Source organism: Cnephaeus nilssonii, assembly GCF_951640355.1.
Source record: "Cnephaeus nilssonii genome assembly, chromosome: 7".
In the NCBI taxonomy this organism is placed as follows: domain Eukaryota; kingdom Metazoa; phylum Chordata; class Mammalia; order Chiroptera; family Vespertilionidae; genus Cnephaeus; species Cnephaeus nilssonii.
Window position 1 is genome coordinate 36,212,743 of NC_137078.1, and position 25,869 is coordinate 36,238,611.

Genomic DNA, 25,869 nt, shown 5'->3' on the forward strand with positions numbered 1-25,869 from the left:
AAAGCAAGGACAAAAGATGAGAACAGAGAAAAAGAGAAAGGCCTACACCATGGAGAGCCTTTTGTGCCATGCTTCGGAATTTGAATTTTACTCTGAATGGGGGGAACCACTGAAAATTCTTGAAGTAATGATGCATATAGTAGAATTAGAGATCAGAAAGACTGGAAGTAAGAAAACTAGTTGGCAAAATACTATAATTGTCAAAAGAGCACACAAAGATTTGAACAAATACATTATTTAAAGAGGAGATAAACAGACTTGGTAGACATTTAAAAGATGGAACCTAAAGGACACAATGCTACAGATAGAATCAAATCATAGTAAGTACACAGGTTTTAACTTCATGCTTCTGGCTTTGATGGTAGGGCCACTTTCCAACATAAGGAAGGAGGTATTTGTAGAATATTTGTTTTGTTTTTTTCATGGGCTGGAGGATGCTCAAAGATAGGACGGAGTTTTTGGATATGTTGATTTTGTGGAACTGCTGAAGACAGGTGTGAATAGGCACTTGGATGTATAACGTTAGAGTTCAAAAGAGAGATCTGTGCAATAGATGCGTAAGTAATTAACAGAAGTGTTAATTTAAGCTCTGTAAATAATACAGGAAGAAATAGAGAGATAATAATGGGACAAATGACAGAATACTGGGAAATACTGATTTCTAAAACCCTGATACAGAAAGAAAAGCACACAAAGTAATAAAATGACAAGGGAATACAGAGAACATCAGGGCAGTGAGATACCAGAGAAACCAAGGGAGGAAATGGATTCACAGAGAATAAAGTTATCAGTGGAAAATGTTGCAGAAGTAAGATAATGATTCAAAAGAATCTATTGACGTTGGTGTTGGTAACCTTTGTCAGGGCAGTTTCAGTCAACTAATAGTAGCAGAAAAGTATCTACTATAGGTAAAGCAATAAATGGGAAGTGAAGAAACAGAGACCAGTGTGGACTGTGCCTAACGAAGCTCGGCTGTTTAAAGAGAAAGGTGGGTTTTAGGTGAACAGACGTCTGTTTTTATTTTCCTCTGTTCCTTTGGGTTTTTTTTATTTTTAAGGTAAGAATAGGCTTCAGGGAGGGAATTAAAAGAGAAAAGGAAAAACAGAAGAGGAAAAGTCCTTAAGGAAATGATAGGGATAAGAAAGACAGGGCAGATGGTAGAACTTCCATCCAGAGGTAAAGTTGATTTTTCCTCTAAAACTGAAGTGAAGGCCACAAGGGTAGGAAGTGATAAATTTGTAAACATGAGATCAGGAAGTCAAAGTTCATTTCTTATAACCCACTCAGTGCTACCAAACATAGCTATGTACTGTATCACTCTAGTGGGCATCATTTACATAGAAATAGGTTATAGCGTAAAATATACATGTAAATTTTCTGAAACAATTTGTTTACTTACCTTCCATAACATCTTTTTCAATTATTTTGACTACTTCTGTTTGATTATTTGTCTGTTGCTTACGAATAGATGTTTTCTTGAATTTATTCACCATACATTCCTAGAAAACAAAATAGGAAGAATCCAAAAAATTATCAGTGAGCATTTAGCAAATGCTCAGCACCATGCTTGGCCTATGAAACAGTATGTGTTATATAAGAACTAGTATATGTTCTCAAGAAGCTTACAATTTAGTTGAAAAGATTATCATAATGTACCAATAAACTACAGAAAGTATTCACTTTTCAAAACATATTTTAGGCAGATAGAGTAAGAGATATCAAAGAGAGTAGACTAGTCAAGGTCTTCTCTAGCCTGGCCAGTGTGACTCAGTGGCTGAGCATCAACCTATGAACCAGGAGGTGATGGTTACATTCCCGGTTAGGGCACATGCCGCAGTTGCAGGCTTGATCCCCAGTAGGAGAGACAGCCAATCAATGATTCTCTCTCATCATTGATACTTCTATATACTAGTATCTCTCTCTCCCTCTCCCTTCCTCTTTGAAATGAATTAAAAATTGTTTTTTTTAATTATAAAAAAAAAGAGGTCTTCTCTGGGCAGGTGAATACTTAAGTCCTAAATGACAGGAACCAGTTAAGGAATGAATTACAAAAAATTACAATTAAGGGACACAATTCTGCAAGGATATAGAGGAGTGAATGATCATTGTATTTCTAGCCTTCTAACAAGTCTATCTCTTCTGCCCAAATTAACTGTATACACAACTAGCAGTACAGCTCTAGCACCTTCCTTAAGCATCTGAACCCAACTATCCTCCCTTACTCCAAACCCCTTCTGCACATACTATCATTCTTGGCCCTCCCACTTAACTGTGTCATCTGTGTATGAGTGTGTTCTATTTCCAACTGTTGTCTGTTCAATGAGGGTAGTGTCTGGGTCTTCAGTGCCTACACAGCACATTTCATAAATATTCAAGAAAAATTGTTGAACTGATGACCACACACATAATACAAAGAACACTAAACAGACACCTGGCTCTCTGGCTCTGAATTCAAACTCTACTACTTACTGAGTAAACTGTTCTGAGCATGATCTTTCATGATAAAAAAGGAGTTGTTCTGAGGCTCAAATAAAATATCAGCGTACTCAGTACACCACCACATTCACAGACCCCCTCAACGGATGATAGCTGATTCTGCATTAATAAAGTTGTTAAAGGAATTCTTTTTCTGACACCTGTACCAGAAATTACTGTAAGAAACATACAATGTCCCCTCAAATAACAAATCTAAATTATATTATACAAGAGGAATTCACATCTAATTCCGGGTTCATTTTAAAATAACAAAGTAAAGAGTAAATTAAAATTTTAGAAACATAATATGAGAAATGAAGAACTACAAAAAAATAAGAAATTGAAATTTCAGATAAAGTGCTTTTCACTTTAAAAATAGCTACTTACATGCAAAAACTCCATAACTACTTTATCAAACTTAGTTTGTTTCTGAATATGATCTAATGTTTCCTGGTGTGAAGAACTTTCCAGATGCAGTTCAATATCTTTTTCTTCAAATGTTCGAAATTTACAAAATGAACATGTGAATGCCATTCTACAAGGAAAAGAAGTATTTCTTTATATATTATTTTATTTACTTACAGGGTGCATAAAAAGATAACAATGAAACTAATTTTAGTAGCATGATGTCCTTTCTTCCATTTTATGGGTGATGTAAATCTAGCTTAAGTCAAAAAATAATAATATTTCGTTAAGTACCTATTTGGATAACACTGTTATTATACTACTTTGCATTTCTGACCCACCCTGGAGCTTCCGAGTATGAAAGATGGAATATCTAGATCTACTTCATCTAATCCCAAACTCTATTTCTAGCCTAGACCAGTTAGAAAAACAAAACAAACCATGACAAGTATCAATTTCCAAAGTTCACTACTTGTTTTACACTCTGTTCCATCCTCGTTTCCAAACCACTAAAATAGTACCAACACAGCCAGGTGGGACATCAGACAACCATAATTCACTCCCTTGGAGCTCTTGGGTGACCAAAGTCCTGTTCCCTAAAGACCACTTCAGGATAACTAACAGTCCTGGTCTGGACAAATGCATGCATTTAGAAGCTCTGGAGCCAACCCAAAATGAAGTCCCTCATTTTCTCCCATTTAACTGCTCCTATCTTACATATTCTCATTTCCTTTTCCTACAATTATAACCACCATTTCCTAACTGGTTTCTTTGTCTCCAGCCTCCATTTTCCAATCAATTCCTTACACTACTATTAAGACTTATTTTCCTGGTAAAGAGTATGGGATCTGGAGCCAACTTCTGGGTTGATAACATAGCCCCCTTGTATGACCTTGGACAAGTTACTTAACTTCCTCTGGGCCTTAATTTTCTTATCTTAATGAGACCAGGATTTAAAAAATTAATAAGCCCTAACTGGTTTTGCTCAGTGGATAGAGCGTCAGCCTGCGGACTCAAGGGTCCCAGGTTCGATTCAGGTCAAGGGCATGTACCTTGGTTAAGGGCACATCCCCAGGAGGGGGTGTGCAGGAGGCAGCTGATTGATGTTTCTTTCTCATCAATATTTCTAACTCTCTATCCCTCACCCTTCCTCTCTGTAAAAATCAATAAAATGTATTTTAAAAACAAACAAATAAATAAATAATACATATAAAGCCCTTAGAACAGTTCCTGGCATATGGTAATTATTCAATTAACTAGAGGCCTGGTGCAGATTCATGCACCAGTGGGATCCCTCAGCCTGGCCTGCGGGGATCGGACCAAAACTGGCAGTCCAACATCCCTCGAGGGATGTAGTAGTGCTCGAAGGAGCAGGCGACAGGGAGGAGCCCGAGCCCTGGCCTGGCACCACGCCGCTCCTGCTCATTCTGCTCCCACTCATCCAGGCCCCACTGCGCCTGCTGAGGCCACCACAGCTCGGTAGGCTCACTGCCGCTCCACTGCGGTCTCCGCACACCCGTCCTAGGGCAATACTGGCGTGCCCTAGAAGCGGCTGCGGGCTTGCACACAGTCAGTCCCAATGCCAGTCCCAATCCCGGTCCATATGGGGAAGGCACAGGGGGAGTGTCCGCAGAAGAAGCTTGCGCTACCATAGCTGCACTCGCCAGCCATGAGCCCAGCATCTGTGGCGCTCCTGCTGTGGGAGCACACTGACCACCAGGGGGCAACTCATGCATGGAGCGTCTGCCCCCTGGTGGTCAGTGCACATAATAGCAACCGGTCGAATGGTCGCTTAGGCTTTTATATATATACTAGTGGCCCAATGCACGAAATTCGTGCAAGAGGCTCAGCCCCCACTGCTGCGGTGGCCGCCTCTGCCTCAGCCCCTGCCACCGTGGCTTCGTCCGGTCTAATTAGCATATTATGCTTTTATTATTATAGATATAGACTAGTGGCCTAGTGCAGGAAATTCGTGCACGGGGAGGAGAGGGTGTTCCCTCAGCCCAGCCTGCACCCTCTCTAATAGGGGACCTCTTGGGAGATGTCCGACTGCTGGTTTAGGCCCGATCCCACAGGGATTCAGCAGTCGGACATCCCTCTCACAATCTGGGACCACTGGCTCCTAACCACTCACCTGCCTGCCTGCCGGATCACTCCTAACTGCCTCTGCCTGCCTGCCTAATCGCCCCTAACTGCCCTCCCCTGCCAGCCTGATCTCACCCAGTCTCTGTCTCTCTTTGTTTTTCTCAGCAGTCCTCTAGGCCTCTCTTTCCTGGCTAGGAGGGGGGGGGGAGTGGGGGCCACTCCACCCTCTGCCCGCCTTCCCTTCCATACAGGCCTCTTCAGGCCCAGTCTGTTTTGTTTCCTCATTCTGAGAGATGCTCCAAGAGCGAGCTGGGAGGGAGGGAAAGAAAGGGAGAAAAGGCTGTGAGCTGGTGGGTGCTGTGTGTGTCTGTGTCTGTTATTTTCCATTTTTTTAGGTTAATTAATCTGGATTCATCCTTGCTGGTGTAAGAAGAGGATCTAAACTATTTTTCTTGTTATTGTTCAAGTAATTCCCCTTTCATTTGCCGTTATCTTCTTTATTATACACTAGAGGCCGGGTGCATGAAATTCGTGCAAGAGGAGGGTGGCCGAGAGGGGGAGGGCTGTCCCTCAGCCTGGCTTGCACACTCTCCAATCTAGGACCCCTCAGGGGATGTCCGACTGCTGATCCTTCAGGGCCCCTAACCGCCTCTGGCTGCCTGCCTGATTGCCCCTAACTGCTCCCCTGCCAGCCTGACCACCCCCTAACTGTTCCCCTGCTGGCCCGATTGCCCCCTAACTGCCCTCCCCTGCCGACCTGATCACCCCTAACTCCCCTCCCCTGCCAGCCTGATCGACCCTAACTGCCCTCCCCTGCCGGCCTTATCGCCCCCTAACTGCTCTCCCCTGCCGGCCTGATCACCCCCTAACTGCTCCCCCCTGCCAGCCTGATCGCCCCCTTAACTGCTCCCCCATGCCAGCCTGATCACCCCTAACCGCCTCTGCCTCAGCCCATGCCACCTTGACTTTGTCCAGAAGAACATCTGGAAGATGTCCGGTCTAATTAGCATATTACCCTTTTATTAGTATAGATTACATTCTTACATATAACACATCTGCTTACAAGTTAATAAATTCAGTTACACTGATTACCTTTTTCTAGTACAGCTTTCTGTTTCAATATCTAGAAAAGCTAGTATCTACTCATTTATTATTCTTTTTGTAAAATTTAGTTTTCCTATCCAAGAATATTACTATGGCCTTGTCCAGGTGGCTCAGTTGATTGGAGCATCATTCCATACACCAAAAGGTTGTGGGTTCGATTCCCAGTCAGGGCATGTACAGGAGGCAGCTGATTGATGTTTCTCTTTCTCTCCCTCTCCCTCTCTCTCAATTCCTTCCTCTCTCTAAAATCAATAAACATATCCTTGGGTGAGGATAAAAATATATATATATGTGTTGTATATATATGTACATATGTACACACACATATATATATATTACTATGTCTCCATATAGTAAAATCTCAAAGACTTTGTGGTTTTCCTCATATTATGACATATATTTCTTATTAAGAATACTATATTTCTGGATGTTATAAAACAATTATCATTACTGAATGGGACTTTTTTCTTATATTTTCTAAGTGGTAATTATATATAAATATCAAAAATCAAAAACATTCCTATATATCTTTGATCAAAACTTTTCATTTAATGCTCAGGAATTTTTTACATTCCAATTAATTGCCTTTTCTAGAAAATGGTTTTATAATGAGTCCAATTTTATGACTACTAAGCACAAACCTGTATCCATCTCCATATTTCTCACTGTTTTTTTCCCTTCTGCGCCTTTGTTTCTCTCGCCGAGCCTCAATTCGCCGCTTTTCTTCTTCTTCTTCATTTTTTGGATCAATTTTTGCTAGGATATCAGACAAAAATATTAAGACTATAGATTTCCATTCTGCCTTTCCTGTCCCAGTTTATAAAATACAGACATGCAAAGTTTACTTGGTGATATCAGATTAAATTGAACTCACACACACACACAAAAAAAATCAGAGATCAAGATTACCAGTGTATATAATCATCATGAATTTTGTCATATTTACTTTTCATCTATGGGATTCTTTGCTATATATTTTTCTTCTCTAAATCTGTTCATTTGTCCTTATTCTCATTTTAAGTAATAAAATCACTATCACCTAAAACAGCAATTTTTAAGCGGTGTGCCACAAGAATTTTTAAAACATGCAATACCTGACTATTTAGTCAGGGGCACTGACTTCTTTTTCCTTTGTCAAATTTAAAACATGACAACAAACAACACAATAATAGCCATCTGGCGTGTATGAATCAAAATTATACCTATTTTTTGGTCAGATTAGGAAAAAGTATTATATATATTTTAGTGTGTCACAAAATTGTATTAATTGGTTTATGGGTTGAATACTGCTGACCTCAAATCACTTTAAGATAAACACTGAAGTAAACTGACGCTGCATTAAAATGGAATTAAATGAAAACTAGAGATCCGCCGAGGCCGGTTTGGCTCAGTGGATAGAGCGTCGGCCTGTGGACTCAAGGGTCCCAGGTTCGATTCCGGTCAAGGGAATGTACCTTGGTTGCGGTCACATCCCCAGTGGGGGGTGTGCAAGAGGCAGCTGATCGATGTTTCTCTCTCATCGATGTTTCTTACTCTCTATCCCTCTCTGTTCCTCTCTGTAAAAAATCAATAAAATATATTTTAAAAAAAAGAAAAAAAAAAAAAAAAAAACTAGAGATCCATGGATACAAAAACTCGTATATATTATAGGTGCTTTCCCAAAATTTCTCAAAAGGTATGAACTCTAAATAAAAGCAGTTTCTTCCACTTTTTAAGAAAGCATTTTAATGCAAATATAATCCTATGTAATAAAAGCCTAGGTGGCGTCATGCATCATCACAAGATAGCCACCACAAGATGGCTGGCAAGGGAGGGTAGTTGTGGGCGATCAGGCCGGCAGGGGAGGGCAGTTGGGTGCAACCAGGCCTGCAGGAGAGGGCAGTTGGGTGAGACCAGGCTGGCAGGGGAAGGCAGTTGGGGGTGACCAGGCCTGCAGGGCAGTTGGGGGCGAGATCAGGCCAGCAGGGGAGGGCAGTTGGGGGCGATCGGGCCAGCAGGGGAGGACAGTTGCGGGCAATCAGGTTGGCAGGGGAGCAGTTAGGTGTCAATCAGGCTGGCAGGGGAGTGGTTAGGGGGTGATCAGGTTGGCAGGCAGGCAGGCGAGCGGGTAAGAGACAGCAGTCCTGGATTGTGAGAGGGATGTCCCAAATTGGAGAGGGTGTAGACCAGGCTGAGGGACACCCCCACCTCCCCGTGCACGAATTTCATGCACCGGGCCTCTAGTAAAGTAATAAAATACCTGGTACAAAATATACCATTTTAACCATTTCCAAGTGAACAATTCAGTGACAATAAGTACAGCACAATGTTATGCAACCCATCATCACTACTTAGATACAAACTTTTTCATCGCCCCAAACGTAAAGTCCATATCCATTAAGTGGTCACTCCCAACTTACCCTTTCCCCAACCCCTTGGTAACTACTAATCTATTTTCTGTCTCCATAGATTTCTCTGTTCCCGATATTTCATATAAATAGAATCATACAATATGTGGCTTTTTTGTCTGGCTTCTTTTATTTAGCATAGTGTTTTCAAGGTTCATTCACATATTGTACCATATATCTGTACCTACTTACTTTTTAATGTCTGAATAACATTCCATTGTGTGGACAGATCACGTTTTCTTTTATCCATTCATTTGTTAATAAACAATTATATTGTTCCCACCTTTTGGCTACTGTGAATAATGCTGCTATAAAAATTTGTGTACAAGCTTTTGTTTGGATACTTCAATTTTTGAGGTATATACCCAGGAGTGGAATTGCTGGGTTACATGGTCAGTCTACATTTATTCATTTGAAGAACTATCAAAATGTTTCCCACAACAGCTGCACCATTTTAGATTCCCAACAGTAATGTGTGAGGGTCCCAATTTTTCCACTCCTTGCCAACACTTTGTTTTTATTATGTCCATCAACTTCACATGATGTGAAGTGTTATCTCACTCTGAGCAAGTTCTTTCTTACAATACATTTAACTTTAGACTTAAAAAAACTAATCTGCCCTTAAAGTTTTCCTTTTATGCATTGTTTTCCTTTTAGATTATGTTTGTAAAAATACCTAATATAAAATCATGAATACCTAGGGCAGTGATGGTGAACCTATGACACGCGTGTCAGCACTGACACGCGTAGCCATTTCTGATGACACGCGGCCGCATGCCGAGGATGAAACATTTGCTGCTCCTGAGGATGAAACATTTGCGACTAGAGTCTTGGAGTTAGTTTTTTCCTCAAAGTGACACACTACCTGAGTTATGCTCAGTTTTTTGGCGAAGTTTGACACACCAAGCTCAAAAGGTTGCCCATCACTGACCTAGGGATTCATAAACTTTACAGTAAACAAATATTTAGGCAGCATTTGTTATGTATACAGTGGAATGTTTCAAAATTATATAAAATCAATACCTTAAAACTCAATATCTAGATTACTTTTCATCATTTTATAAGAGCTTAAATGTATATTCTTATTAATTAGCCATTTCCATATTCCCATTGGATTTCCCTAAAACTCTCTAGAAAATCTAGTATATGACCTCAAACTAGAATTGCATTTCCCTTTCATATGCTAAAGCTATGATATATTAGTATATTGTACCTCCAGAAAAAAAAGATAGCGACCGGCAGGAAGGTAGGGAGAGAGAGAGTGTGAGTGAGTATATTGTACCTCCAGCGAAATGAATGAATATGGTTCCTTCTACTGCTTTTCAACAAATCATATAGCCTATACTATAAGACCTCTTATTCCTGAATATTTTTCAGATAGTTCTCAAATGCCTACCTCGTGCCTGACAGTAAAAGGATGAACTGAGTATGGAATTTTGGCTTCATTCTTAGCTATACAACACTATTCTCAAATACTGTTAAAAAGGGCAGGAAGGGAACATCCTGGACAGTGTTGTTCAGTGGTTAGTGTTGGCCCGTGCACCAAAGGGTTGAAGGTTTGATCCCCAGTCAAGGGCGTGTACCTGGGTTGCAGGTTCAAGCCCAGCACTTGTCAGGGTTCATATGGGAGACAACTGATCAGTGTGTCTCATAACTCTCTCTCTCTCTCTCTCTCCCTCCCTCTCTTCTTCCCTTCCACTCTCTCTAAAAATCAATGGAAAATATATTCTCGGGTGAGGATTAACCAACAACCCAAAAAAGTCATTATGTCCAGAAGATTAAAAGCAAATTAATTTTCCAGAAGTATAGATCTTCCTGGTACCTAGGACCATGAAACATTTCTTCCCTTTGTCCTCAATAAAGAGGATTCTATGTAATATAACATAACACTTCCTCAACAATACCTCCAACAATAAATACACTGTGACATCCAGCAGCTTGACTCAAAATCATGTGTGAGGCCATTTAAAAAATATAAATGTTCTGACTCCACCCTAAACCAGGATTTAGGGAAGAGGAATAGATGAGGGCATGTGAACTTAAAAAGTATCTTGTGCCATGGCCAGTGTGGCCAGTTGGTTAAGCGTCACCCAGTGCACTGAAAGAGCACTGATTGGTTCAATTCCCGGTCAGAGCATGCACCCAGGTTGTGGATTCGATCCCCAGTCGGGGTGCATGTGGGATGCAACCAATCAATGTTTCTCTCTCACATTGATGTTTCTCTCTCTCTCCTTCTCCTTTCCTCTCTCTCTAAAATCAATAAAAACATTTTTTTAAAGAAATAAAGTATAAAAATTTTAAAAATAGTCTCTTGGTAATTTTGATGTCATGAATAATAACTGTACCAGGGGTTTCCCCAAACCTAACCGCTATAATTACAATCCAGCTTGTCTATATAAACATGAAAAATTATCTAAAAGCACTGAATTAAAAAGGTAAAAAGTATCCACAGCAATTGTATTTTCTTACTTACTAGGTGATTTGCTGACGCTCATCTTCTCCACAGGTTTTGCTAGCTTGGGTTTCTTGATGAAGGTTCCACTGGGCTTATTAAATTGTTGCATCATTTTTCTCTTTATTCCTCTTGTAGCAGCAACTGTCACATTGGCGGGTTTATTTTGATAGTCAACAACAATTCCAGGTCTATGAATGCTTCCAAAATCACTCATATGCTGCAAATTTGTGAAATCAAGAAATATTAGCATAATATCCAAAGATAAAGAATGAATTCATACAAAATATACATGTTTTCTATCTAATAATTTTTACCTAAAAATTCCCCAGAATGTAACTAAATTTATATATCCACTCTGAACACATTGGAAAACTTTGTAAATTATTACATGAACTTGAATCCAGTCAATTAGTATTTTTATTTCCAGTAGAACAAATATGTATATTTCCTATTTTTACAATTCAAAATTAGTTGAGATCATAAACAACATATGTGCCTGTCAAAATATTACCACTTGTACAACTCTCTGACAACTCCTCTTCAGAGTTCCTAATTGATATTTTCCCATGAAAAGACCTTAAAAGAAATCTTTATTTTACTAAAGCCTGGCTTATAACTAAGAAACACAAAGAAGACCATATTTGAAGTCTGAAGTTGGAAGTAAAAAAGATCCAGAAATCATTTATGATTTCTCCCTGTTGAAAAAGGGAATGAGAAGGCGAGATGGAACATTAGTATGAAATAGGAGAGTTAAAGCATAACCATGCATCAACTTCCAAGACACACTTCAGATAAAGAATTACATCTGACGTTCCATTCACATTCTTACCTAGAGAAACATATTCTGACCCAGAAGCCTGAGGAGCAAAAGTTTACAGACGAAGAGTCATGCAACCAAGCGACTCTGTGTCCCTTCCTCTTTTTAGTCATTAGCAAAATCCACTACACCAAGAGGTCACTTGTGCATAGGAATTTGTTCTTCTAACCTTACTTTTATAAGATAAAGAATGAGGAGTAATCTGAAGAGAAGGATCCAATGGGAATTGTACAAGTGAAGATTAAAAAAGAAAACCCTATTGGTTCATCTACTTCATTAACAGGAGGAAAGAAAGAAAAGTCCATTCAGACTAGAATGGTGAATACAAAGTACAGGAATACCTGTTTTTCTATTGTGAACACAAAATTGATATTTGAAGTCTCATTAAGAAAAAAGTCATTTGCCTGTAAAGTAATAATACAGCATGGAAAATGCTAGGTGTTTTCAAATTTTACCCCAACTATCTTCCTTTAACCTACAATCATAAAATATGGAGGAATAGCAACATATTGCTTACACTTGTATATTATGCTTAGGATACCTATCTAACCTAGTGGATTGGAATAAATTAGTGTTTCCAGGTAATGTGTACAGTCACATCAGAAAAATCTTGATTAATTATCCATTAAAGGTGCAATGCATTTTACATAAGAGTTAACTGTTATAAATGAAAAATTTATAAACAAGTATGACACACTACACTGATGTACCAAAAGCTAATAAACAGTCAAAACGTGTGCCCTACTACATTTTTTATCAGTAGTACTTCCCTCTGCAAAGAGAATATTAAGAGCCACTGACTCAAAAAAGAAAGAGGAAAAAAAAAACCACAATACAGTATTCTTTATATGACCAAACTAAATAATAACTCCATAACCTACGTACACTTACTAGGTAAAATTTCATGTTAGTCAAGTTACCTAAGAACATAGGCATAATCTTAAAATTAACACTGTATAACCTGAAATTAAACACTTGAAGACTACTATATTTGCTCATTTAAGCAAGAATTTACAAAATATTACTTCCTAGGAAGGAGCCATAAACATATACAGGTAGGAAATTATTTTTCAATATTAAAACTGATGACAGAGAAAATATTACACCCAGCAATAAGACATATTTTAAGAGTGAATTAGCAAAATTATACTGACCACAAATCATTCTACAACCTATGTATTTTACATATCAACTTCTTCACCATGTAAACAAAGCTAAGCTACCCTCAACTATCACCAACTTTTGATATCTTATGTTTAATGTGAAATATGGAGCTTTGAAGAAATAGAGTTTAGTAGCAAAGTATAAACATTTTATCATACATTGCACCTTTAACCTACTCAAAAAACTCCAAAAGGGTTGTTACCTTTTACAATAATCCAAGAACTGACCCACTAGCAAAACTGCTGGTGTTTACAAGGAAAAATGCAACTCCTTTTAACCCCTTTTAGACCAAATCTAACATCCTCACCTTTTTAATAAAGGGAGATTTGGCAAAACTTTATGAACAATCATCTCACACTGTTACTTCTTTTCTGAGGTGCTGGAGAAAGTTTTACAGTCAACCTAAAAATTATGCTTATGACTCAGCTTTTGCTTCAGAATACACTGGGATGAACAGTGTTTATCCTAGTTGAAAACCACGGTCTTGAAAGGGTTTAAAAGAGTGACTAGTGAAAAGAATCTGAAAAGATTCTGTTGTACTTACTCCTCGGCCTCGGCCTCTGCCTGTTGATGGTCCTCCAAAAGCATCATAGTTTCTGCTTCCAAACGTACTTTCAGGATAAGCAGGCGTTCCTCTCCCCCGAGAGCCTACAGGTGCAGGCTTCATATGGGGTGAAGAAAAACTGCTGTAGGAAGAGTAATTCTCTCTTCCTCTGTCCTCCATAAACCCAGGCCTCAATTTTGAACGGGAGTAAGGTGCTTCCCAGCTAGACCCGCCCTGGTTTCTACCTCCGAAAGAGTCAAGGCTATTCCGGTAGGAGCTCTCAAATCGACCACCATAACTACCTCCGAAGCGGCTTTGTTCGGGTTCATTAAAACCATAGCCAGATCTGTATAGATCTCGCCCACCCAGAGAAGACCTGGAGTCGTAAGACTCATAAGGTCCAAACCTGGAAAAATTGCACAGTGAGGGAAAAAACAAAAGTAAGCTTACTAATGTTAGACAATTCAAAAGACAAATTATCAGATGACATTTATCAACTAAAATTCATTTATACCATATTGGTTTGCACAGTTCTACTTTTGTTCACGCTTGATTAGGGCTGGGCAATTCAACCTGAGACCAGATAGAAAGCTACCTGAGTCAGTTTTTAAATATGAATTGAGTTAAGTAAAGCTTAGCTTAAAAATCTGCTTTTTAGCAGCTTTTCTATTTTATTAAAAATAAAAGATTTGTCTGTAATTATTTGAGCCCAGCCCTAGTCTTAGAAAAAGTCATTTGCTAAATTTCACAAACTACTCAAACTTTCTTTAAATCCATCCTCAATATTAGAAAAAAAACAAAGTATTTACAGTATTTTGGCTTTCAATAGGGACACAAATTGAAGACTACACAGATGCAGGCTATTACGACACAGAAGAGATCCTTTTGCACCCTAAATAATCTATATCACAAAACTGCTTCATTATGTTTATAGTAGTTCAAATTTGGAGAAAAATCTCTGGTTATAAAATATGACAATCTGCCAAACTTTGGCTAAGGTCAATAATCGATCCTCAGTCACTTTTCACTTATAGACTAGTAAATCTAACAAATCTAGAAGGATAAGCACATAAAATAGAACATAAAAGACCACCAGCATATACCCTCTGCATATGAATTTTCAAGGCAGATGAGGAAGAATACATTTTATAACATCTTCAATTATTTGAAAAATTATTTCCTGGCAGGAAATTATCACATAAAACTATGCTAAAAAAGGGAGCACACAATCTCCTCAAGGTTTTAATAGAATCAACAGAAGAAACGAATCATCTTACTTCTCACAAATCCAAAGTATGCTTGACACTTTACAACACAGTTTTATAAAGGCCCACAATTACACATGAGATAAACAATAACATCTACATAATTTATACACATTACATTTACAATGTAACAAGGCAATAATTGATATATTAAAACATTTAAATGTGTTACATTACTTTAATTATTTACAGATAACTAAATAAATAGAAGGTACTATTTACTTCTAAATCCTAGTAACCATATAAAAAGTATTCCTCTTTCCAACTACATTTTCAAAGCATCTATCTTATAAGCAAAATTGTCATAACTGTTCATTTTCTTGAACATAACTGTTCCTCTACTATGAACCATAGTGGCACACTTGAAACAGAAAGAAGAAAGGTAAGCAAGATTCAGTCCATCCTTAAGGAATCTGGATCCTTCAATTTATGAAGAAGGACAATAGTTTTAAATGTTCTCTAACTAGTTTTACTACTATTTAATAGGAATCTTTGTGTCTCAAAAAGTAAACTCCCTTTGTCTGAAATATGGTCAACCTTAAAGCCTATAGTAGCTCAACTAGGTTTATGCTTTCCACAGTATCAACAGCAAAATGTAAATACATTCTGAACTCTAGTGCATTAAAATAAGCAAAAAGTATAGTATTCGTGGCTTTAATACAATGCTCCTAGCCTAGAGCACAAGTGGTTTTTGGTTTCAGTAGTACCTGCCAATAAATAACCTAGATATGATATAAAGAACGTTTTTATTATTATAATATGCTCTTACAACTTACTTTAGAGTTAAATTTAAAAGAATAGCTATCTTAAATGTTTCTTAGAAATTGAACATGGCTAGGCTAGTTCAGTTAAACCCATTCTAGTCAAAGACTGCTTTGCTGCTTTTAACAGCACCCCACATTAGGAAAGATTTTTTTAAGTCATTAAGAAAAAGCTTCATATATAATATTTCAAGTAACATTTTACACCATTTGTTCAGGACATTCTGATTAAGAATTTAAAGTAAAAGAAAAGAAATATTCATTGCTAAAAACAGAAAATCTTTAACGATTTATGTATTGAAATGGTAATAGTTATCTGAGGTTCTTAAAAAAATGTCTGCCAGTGATTTTGAGATAATTTTTATAACCATTAGTTAACACCTTTAAACACTTAAGGTGATTATTCAATACCAAATAGTGAAGTTCAAGTATCATAACGTGCCTAAGGAATTCTTAAATTAAAATATCCAGAATCTTATAATCTTCTAATTATTTGGCTAAGTGATTAAGCAATTTACCTGCTACCCCCACCACCACCACTGTGATTGTCCATGCCATATGACTGGTTTAGGTAGGAGTCCATGGATCTTTGACCCCCATAGGATCCATGGCCATAGTCACGATCCATCCCTATAAAGGGTTTAAAAAGAAAAAAATTAAATGATGCTCACCTTTACTGTCACCCAAAAGAAGAATTTTTAGATAAATATCCTTGAATGCCAGACCTCCATAAGATCCAGGGCCATAATCTCGATCCATTCCTAAAAGAATCAATAACAAAAGGTTGGTAAAATATACCATTCTATTCAGGAATCTTTGCATAAAATACAAGATATTCGTATTAATCATCTGAGAAATAGTTCATCAATAACATTTAAGCCACAGTCACATAGACAATGAAAAAAAATACAGAGAAGACTATTTACTGAAAATTCAGATTTCCTATTGAAACCTAATGTTTCAAAGAAAAACCACAACTAGAAACTTCTACATTAGAATTACTTTCAATTTAACCAATACTTATTTGACTAGAGTACTCCTATAAGGCCTGGTATTAGATACTACAGAGTATATAATTAATAATTAAAAATTACAAGAAAAATCAGCATTTAATGTCAAAAGAGAAAACTTTTGTTGTAAATAATATTTTTCTTCATCAATCTGTTCTCTAAGTGTCTAAAAAACCCAGAAGCAACCATATTTTCAATTAGCCGAATTCCAATTACTTCATATGGTAATTGAAATAGCTATTTTTAAAAAGTAAAAATCACAGAGTGGGGCCAATTTGTGGTACTGGGCCTGTAAATAATGATTCAACGAATATTTAATTCCTCAAATACTTTGAGTAAGGGAATTAATGTGAATTCTAGTAATGCACACACTAAAAAAATGTCTAATACAGTAAGAGTACTAAATATATCTTATTACACTGCAATTCTACCTCTATTTCAATCTTTTGACATAAAAATATAACAGATAATAAAATGAATTTATTATAACAATGAAAAAATTTAAAAACTATTTAGAATGTTTCCTATAAATGTTATGCACTAATAAATGCAATAGTATACACAAATTTTATGCAAAAATACAAAGCAAATACCCTAATTTATATTTTTTAAAACATTAAATACATTTTAAATTACAATCATCTAAATATTTCCGCTCCTAACAACAATAATAATAACGCTGAGAGCAAAACTTTACAAAAATACTACTTGAAATCTTGCAACTTTAAACCTGGAAGTGAACTAAATGATCAAATTCAATCTCCTTGATTTATAGATTAGGGAACTGAAGTCCAAAGACATGACATAATGTTCCCGAAGGCCCATAAGTATTTACCCCTCTAGCTTCGTACTGCTGCTTCTACCTGAAACACTCTCCTCTACTAACCCAAGTATCTGTCTGTTGAAATCTCTTAAAGTCCATTTCAAATACCAATCCTATTGATACAGCCTCAGCTGATTATCATCTTTCTTCTGAATATCTACAAGTCTGTAGCTCTTATCTGGTGCTCATTATACTCTACCTTATATTCTATTTGTGACCTCATCTTAAATGTACACTAGTCTTTTGCAGGGTCTGACTTTTAGTAATCTTTTATATACTCTTGAGCAACAGTTCTCAAGGAATAGTGTGTTGACTACTGGAGGTTGCCAAGACCCTTTCAGAGGGTCCACAAGGTTAAACTATTTTCATAAATAATACTAACACATTAATTTGCCTTCTGCACAGTGTTGATATTTGCACTAAAGAATGCAAAAGCAGTGATGGGTAAAACTGCTGGTCTCGTAGCATAAATCAAGGCAGTGGCATCGAACTGTATTAACAGTCGCTGTATTCTTCAATACTACACACTTATAGTAAAAATAATAAAATAAAAATGCCACCTTCACTTAAGAATGTCCCTGATGAAGCACCAAGAATGATTAATTTTATTAAATCATGACTTTGAGTATACCCACTTTTTGATATTCTGTGAAGTAAAATGGGAAGTATGCATAGCACCTAAAGCAGTTTTGCTACATATCAAAGTCCCACAGTTCTCTCCAGGAAAAGTCATTCTCTGAGTGTTTTGTGAGCTGAATTAACCACATTTTACAAGGAATATTATTTAAGGAATACCTTTCTTACTAGAAAGACTGACATTCAAAAACTATGGCTTTCGGTTAGGTTATTTGGCAGGAATTTTCTCAAAAATGAACAAAATAAAACTGTCACTTCAAGAAAAGTAAGTGAAAATATTTGTTGCCAATGATAAAATTCAAGCTAAAGTTAAAATTTTATAAAACTTTTATCTACCACCTTGAGTTTGACATCTTTAAAGGTTTTTCTGATAAAAACTGGTAGCAGTATTAATGATTTTTTTATATTGTACAATAAAACCTGTCAATATATATTTAGAAAATCTGAATAACTTAGTAAACCAATATTTTCCAAATCTAATCCCTGATATTACAGGATCATACATAGTAAAAAGATCCAGCAAGAGTGCAAGACATATCCATAAATTTCAATATAATAGAGTACAAAAAGTTAATCAATATATAAAACATATTGACATATTTTACATTTTTTTATACTACGACTTCAAATTGGGTGTGTAATTTACATTTATAGCACAATAGAATTCATACTACCCACATTGCAAGTACTCAATAGTAAGTCACACATGGCCATATTAGACAACATAGTTCTAAACTAATAAATAGCCAGTTATTTATCTTTAGAGTTGGTGAGTATACAATATGATTTTATGCTCATACATCATATATACAGGATAATTTTGAGATTAAAATTAAGTTTTCAAAATAAAATACTCTTCTCTAAGGCTTCATCCAATATAATAAAACCCTAATATGCAAATTGACCGAATGGCGGAACAACTGGTCGCTATGATGCACACTGACCACCAGGGGGTAGACGCTCAACGCAGGAGCTGCCCCCTGGTGGTCAGTGCGCTCCCACAGGGGGAGTAATGCTCAGCCAGAAACCGGGCTCACAGCTGGCGAGTGCAGCAGCTGGCAAGTGCAGCAGCAGTGGCAGGAGCCTCTCCCGCCTCCGAGGCAGCACTAAGGACCCCTCAGGGTATGTCTGCCTGCCGGCTCAGGCCACTCCAGAGCAGGCCTAAGCCGGCAGGTGGACATCCTCAATCCTGGACTATGAGAGGGTGCAGGCCGAGCTGAGGGATCCCCCTCCCACCAGTGCACAAATGTCGTGCACTGAGCCTCTTGTCTCTATATATAAAAGCCTAAGCGACCGAACCACTAAATGACCAAACAATTGGTCAACCGGTCACTATGATGCGCACTGACCACCAGGGGGCAGACGTTCAATGCAGAAGCTGCCCCTGGTGGTCAGTGCACTCCCACAGCCAACCTTCCGTGGCTGGCCACCTCCTGTGGTCCCTCGTCCCGGCCAGCCGGCCAACTTCCCACAGTCCTTCCCCCCCGCTGACCAACCTCCCGAGGTCTCTCCCCGAGGCTGGCCAACCTCCTGCAGTCCCTCCCCCCGGCCAGCCCCCCAGATCGGCCGCAATGAGGGGGGGCGGGGGGCAGCCAGCCAACCTCCCACAGTCCCCCATCCCAAACCAGCCAACCTCTCATGGTCCCTCCCAGATTTGGGGGGAGGCCTGGCCGGCCAACCTCTTGTGGCCCCTCCCCCAGCCAGCCAGCTCCCCCAATAGGCCCCAATCACCTGTCATGAATTTGTGCACCGGGCCTCTAGTATTAAAAATAACCTTAGAGTTAGGTTCAGTCAGATACACAAAACAAAATCTTTATTTTGCTATTTGTGCTAGTTTCTATTTCGAGTTAGCAGAGACTGCCTTTGGTTTTTTCATTCTGTGTTTTTATTTCAGAAAGATAAGTCATAACTTACTAATATTTATTGAACACTCACCTTGTGCCAGGTACTGCAGAGTACCCAAAACTTGACAGAACTACTTTTATATAGCAATGACCTTGGTTTATTGTTCATAGTACTGTTACTATTCAGTTAATTAAAATGAAAAAGAGGCAATATCTTTATATTATACACTAGAGGCCCAGTGCATGAAATTCGTGCACGGGGGGGGGGGGGGGAGGAGGGAGGGGGGTACCTGCCCCTCAGCCCAGCCTGCACCCTCTCCAATCTGGGACCCCTCGAGGAATGTCCGACTGCCTACTGGGATCGGGCCTAAACGGGCAGTCGGACATCCCTCTCACAATCCAGGACTGCTGGCTCCCAACTGCTCACCTGCCTGCCTGATTGCCCCTAATTGCTTCTGCCTGCCAGCCTGATCACCCCTTGACCACTCCCCTGCCAGCCAGATCAATGTCTAATTGCCTCCCTGCCGGCCTGGTCACCCCTAACTGCCCTCCCCTGCCGGCCTGGTCACCCCTAACTGCCCTCCCCTGCAGGCCTGGTCCCCCCCAACAGCCCTCCCCTGCTGGCCTGGTCCCCCCCAACTGCCCTTCCTCCACTGCCGGCCTAATCGCCCCCAACTGCCCTCCCTTGCAGGCCAGGTCCCTCCCAACGGCCCTCCCCTGACAGCCATCTTGTGGCAGCCATCTTGTGTCCACATGGGGGTGGCCATCTTGTGTGTTGGAGTGACGGTCAATTTGCATATTACCTCTTTATTAGATAGAATAATAAGTGTGATTATAGAGATAATCCCTGCATTATTTTTCTCTCTAGCAACTGCCATCTTACATACATTACTTCTTTACCATGTTTACTGTCCATTTCATCTTACTAGACTGTAAACTCCACAAGGGCAGGAGTATTTGTCCATTTTTTTTTCACTACTAGTATATTGTCAGCTCCTTGAACAGTAACTGATACACAGCAGTCACTCCAAAAACACTGAATGAAATCAAACTATATCTTTGAAATTGAGGTCTTCATTTACAAAATGTAGATAACCCAGACCTCAAAGTAATATTTAATCAGAATTACATTCCAAAATCATTCAGAGTACTTTTTTCATAACATACACAGCCAGGGACCACTTGCCCTATAGTTAAGATTCAAGAGGACTAGGGTATGACCTGAACAATCACCCTCAAATAAGAACCACTGTTGGAGCTAAAATTTAAAAAATAAAAGTACTAACATCAGTAATAGAAATTTCTAAAGCTCTTTTTGTAACACCGTTTATCAAGAAAATAAAATCTCTAGCCCTGCATTTCAAAATCCTGTATTTAGACATTAAGTCCAACTCTCTAATATATCTTACCAGAAATCATGGCCTTCTATCCTTCCAAATCACTTTCTTCAATAAAAACACTAGTCCTACTCACTCCAGTTTAAAATCCTGGATTCATTTTTTATTCATGCTTCTCAATTTTCTACTGATTACTAGTCAGCCTGCAAGCTCTGCTAATTTTCTCTAGAAATGTCTTAATTTTTTTTCTTAATATTTTTTAAATTACTATTTTCACTTCCCAAGTTCAAGGTCTTAAAATTCTTATACCTAAATTTATGAAATGGTTTTCTAGATAATTTTCCAATTTTCAATCTAACTTACATATGGATGCAAATTAAACAATAATAAATAATAATACAAGAATGAACTTTTGCATACTCACAACTATAAATCTTCTTTTGCCAATCCTGTATATTGAATAATTCCTATATATTAAGCCTTATTAGGCCACATCAAAGCCAAAGTTTCTCTAAATTCTTAGAGGCGATAAATTGAAATTAACTGGACTGTAATTATCCCCATAAAATGGAATCATTTCTTTATTTAGTAGTACATTTGCTTCAGTTCTATTTTGTGAATCTATTATATTTTGTACAATTGAATTTTGCATTTCTCTGGCAATCAGAATTTTAATTCCACTACCTGGGGTCCTTCATGCAATGCTTTTTAAAATATATTTGATTTGTGGCCTGGCCTGTGTGGCTCAGTTGGCTGAGCATCACCCTGTGCACCGAAAGGTTGCCAGTTCGATTCCTGGTCAGGGCACATGCCTGGGTTACAGGCTCAATCCCCAGTCAGGGTGCATGCGGGAAGCAACTAATGGATGTTTCCCTCTCACATTGATGTTGCTCTCTCTCACTCTCCCTTCCTCTCTCTCTAAATTCAATAAAAACATATTTTTTTAATCTCTTTAATTTGTTCCATGTTCTTTTTTGTGTGGTATCATCCTGCTTAATAACTATCAAAATGACACTCAATTATATTCTGCATAACTCTCTAGATTTTACCTAACTCTGTAGTCACAACACCAACATCATGCTTATGTTAATAAATGATCAGGCTTCTTCATGTTCTCCTCTAAACAGCTCTTTAAACACTAACGTATTTGAATATATTAAAGCAAATGACCTCAAAAAAGCAAGGTCAAATAGAAGCAATACAGAATTAAGCCAATAATCCATTTAATCTATATTACTCAATACCAAAGCCTCTAATTCAACAAAAATATCTCAGCCAGTTTCTTGTAACTTATCACTCAAAATGCAGTCAGAGCCTTTTGAAATATATTAAAGCAATCATTATTCAAATAAAAAAGAGTCAAGCTAATATGAATAGCCCTAACTTTTCCTGATCCCAAATTCCCTAATTCAAATACTAACTATAGTATGACAACATTAATCCTAACAAGTGATATATCAAGAGGCAAAAAAACACCAATTAAAACAAGGTAAAACTGGCTTTTTACATTAGTACTTTATGTGCATGAAGAGAAAAACTGAAATGTATCCCCTAACATATTTAACAGCAAATGAAAATGGATACTCACCATTAAAACCCTGATAAGTATTCCTGCAAGCAGAGTGTGTGTAATCTATGAAGACATATTAACAGAAAGAAATTAGTGCAATATTAGCAAAAGAACTTACATTATAAACCCATCTATTTAAAGGAAACACTATTTTTTAAATGTCATTAACTTAATTATCTGCAAAAATGGGGTATAATCATTAATATTTCATATGGGAAAACATATATCTCTTTCTCTGCATTATCTCGCCAAATAGCAGTTTTATCATTCAAAGTATGGTAATGTAAAAATTAGTTTATAACACCTACTATATAAAACAGTCAAAAGATAGGATCCAGTACTTATTGCAGAGTAACAAAAGGGCAGGCAGATAAATTATGTATCAAATAATGCAAACACAAGGACATCTGAAAATTGATTTTATGAAGTGTGTAATTTTTCAAAGTTAATATTTCTTTTATCACTTAATTTGCTCTCTAAAGATTTCAGAATTTTATTTGAAAAATGGCATATGCATGTGTGTGTGGCTATATCTATCCAGGATGTGACATAACCCAAAATCATATTGGTAATTTCCCTGACAAAATTAATTTAGAAACCGTTAAATCCTTTAGTTAATTTTACTAATAAATACCGAAATGGTCATTTTGGGTACAACAGAAACCAGGTACACTACACAGGATTAGATTCAGTCAAATTGTCAGTCAAATACTACCCCCTAAATATAGTGATGGTGTGACGAGGGGGCATGAGAGAGGGAGTATTATCACTGACACTATTTAGAACTGTAGGTACACGGTAATCATAAGAAGCAAATACACTGTTTTATTATTGTTTTTTAATTCTCTACAGAAAATGGATTGATTCCCTTATGTGGGGAGGGGACCACTCTCATTGTTCCCCAACTCCCCACCTTAGTAGCTTCTGCTGTACCTTGGGTATTGGCAGTCATCCAACTCTGACATGAAACCATAATACATTTTTAAATTTAATTCCCAACTCTGGCACTTCAACTACTCATACACTGTTTAAAAGTACCTATATCAAAATGAGTCAAAGTCCACCTAAAACAAAAACACCAGTGTGTTCATAGGTGACCTTTCTACTACAAAGTAACTTAAAAAAGTATCCACAAAAGGGTTATACCAGTCCACTTTTATATACTTAAATTTGGCAGAACACTTTGTGCATGATATCAAAGATTAAAAGATCATTTATTAAGACCCAAATGCTGAGATCACACCACATTCAATATTAAAGATACTTTTTTTTGGTTGGGTTAGAGGCTTACAACTAGTTGTTCGTGAGCTGGTTTTATTTAGAAATGCCTGGTTATTCAGGATTCAATCCAGTTGAATCATTCAAGCCCCCTTTTTTCACGACTCCCCAATGCTGTCATTGCCCATTCATTTGATCCTGACACCATTTCCTATCAAAGTTGGGCAAGACTCAGAGACAGGGTGAAGACCCAATTACCTGACTTTGGGAGTGTGTGAAAATGGTTTCCAGGAACGGAGTGAGAGACGACTGGAAGGTGTTGCTAAAATACGGTTCCCTTAAGCCCCGGGTCCAACCCAGGCGGCAGGGGGCAGGTCCCAATTTGAAGGGCATGGAATGCTGGGCCGGAATTCTAACTCGGGTCCCATCCGCGCACACCCCAGAGGAACACGCTGTGGTTCAGAGCCATTTCACACGAGGGAGGGACGACCAGGTGTTCGTGGTGAGTCAACACCCCCGTTTGCGAACCAGAAATACCTTCCTCCCCATTCGGGGAAGATGTCTACCTCTGCGTACCACTCGGAGACGCCCTTTAAACTCATCTTCAACTAAGGCAACCAGGGCTGGCAGTGTGAACAAGCCTCGGAAAATGGTACCTGGGGTTGCGGGCTTACTAAACGGGTCGCTGCCCTGTGGGCGAAGGCCAGCCGAGGCGGGGCGGCCGCGCTCGCCCGAGACCGGGAAGTTGGAGGCGTCGGGGCAATTTCCATGCAGCGGGGCCGGGCCGGGGCCGGAGGCCGAGGCGCTCTGGGCGCGCCCGTCCCCGCCCAGGCCCGCACGGAACTCCCAGGTCCCCGGGGACAACGGGCGCGGGGGGGGGCGGGGGACTCGGGGCGCGCGGGTCCCCCAGGGGCCACCCCCGGGCATTGGGCCCGCGGCGGGCGGCGGGCGGGCGGCCTTGGGCCCGCAGAACAAAGCCCACACGGCCATCTTGAGACGGTAAACAGACCCCCAGCGCAGGCCACCCCGCCTCCCGCCCACCGCGGCCACCAGCCAGGGGCGGCGCTCACCGTCCTCGAAGTCCATGGCGGAGGCTCCGGGCCGACCGGCTTGGCGGCGCTGGGCTGAGCTGGGGCCGGCAACGAGCGTCGGGGAGCCGCGTTTCCACACTAGCCGTCCGCGCGACCGAGAGCGACGCTACCGGCCCGGGAGCCGCAGGCCACAGCGAGGTTGGGGGCGGGGCCAGCCGGCGCTGCCAGTCGCCCGAGTGCGGCCTACGATTGGTTGGCGCGGACTAGTGGGCGGGACCTCGAGTGGGGGCGGGAAGCAGGTCCGCTGTCAAGCTCCCAGGTGCTGACCCTCCTAGAGCCGCGGGGGGGAGGGGAGGTTAAAAAAAAAAAAAAAAAGCAGGAGCGCTGAAGCCTGATTGGAGTCACGGGAAAGCGGGCTAGGTGTTCTGGAAGGTAGGGCTGCGGGCCCGCCATGTTTGATCCTGGCAAGAAAGAAAGGATCTGGTTGGAATACCTTCCTCCTGCCCAAACTGATAAACCACGTGCCGACCTTTTGCTTTTTATTGGCTGATCAGAAAATGTTGAAGTACTTGGAGTTTCTGCCCTGAAGACACATAAGTCCGAGACTTTCTTTTAGAGAACTCTGTATGCAGAGAACAGGTTGCTAAATAGGGAACAATTATGGAAATGATTGAAGACGGGCTATTATCAAGTTCTGAATTTTTTAAAATACATTTTTATTGATTTTAGAGAGGGAGGGAGAGGGATAGAGAGATAGAAACATCAATGATGAGAGATGTTGAGAAACATCGATGATGAGAGATGCCTCCTGCACACCCCTTACTGGGGATGGAGCCCGCAACCCAGGCATGTGTCCTTGGCTGGAATCGAATCTGGGACCCTGCACGCTCTATCTGCTGAGCCAAACCGGCTAGGGCTCAAGTTCTGAATTTTAAGGT

The 25,869-nt window shown here is 39.4% G+C and overlaps 1 protein-coding gene across 2 annotated transcripts in view; it reads right to left on the bottom strand.

Annotated features, from left to right (window-relative positions):
- ZNF326 (zinc finger protein 326) overlaps nucleotides 1–25,138 on the bottom strand; it is a 38,031-nt gene extending 12,893 nt beyond the window's left edge. Inside the window, exons 1-9 of one of the 2 annotated variants that reach the window (XM_079777683.1) lie at nucleotides 24,971–25,138; nucleotides 22,701–22,745; nucleotides 16,188–16,223; nucleotides 15,981–16,092; nucleotides 13,437–13,842; nucleotides 10,930–11,128; nucleotides 6,711–6,825; nucleotides 2,863–3,010; nucleotides 1,400–1,499 (exon numbers count right to left, since the gene is read on the bottom strand). In XM_079777683.1, coding sequence (XP_079633809.1) covers nucleotides 1,400–1,499; nucleotides 2,863–3,010; nucleotides 6,711–6,825; nucleotides 10,930–11,128; nucleotides 13,437–13,842; nucleotides 15,981–16,092; nucleotides 16,188–16,223; nucleotides 22,701–22,745; nucleotides 24,971–24,986 — 1,177 coding nt within the window. In that variant the 5' untranslated portion in view covers nucleotides 24,987–25,138. Of the gene's footprint in view, nucleotides 1–1,399; nucleotides 1,500–2,862; nucleotides 3,011–6,710; nucleotides 6,826–10,929; nucleotides 11,129–13,436; nucleotides 13,843–15,980; nucleotides 16,093–16,133; nucleotides 16,224–22,700; nucleotides 22,746–24,970 lie in introns of both variants that reach the window. The other variant, XM_079777684.1, reaches the window with a different exon arrangement.
- Nucleotides 25,139–25,869: the final 731 nt, after the last annotated feature.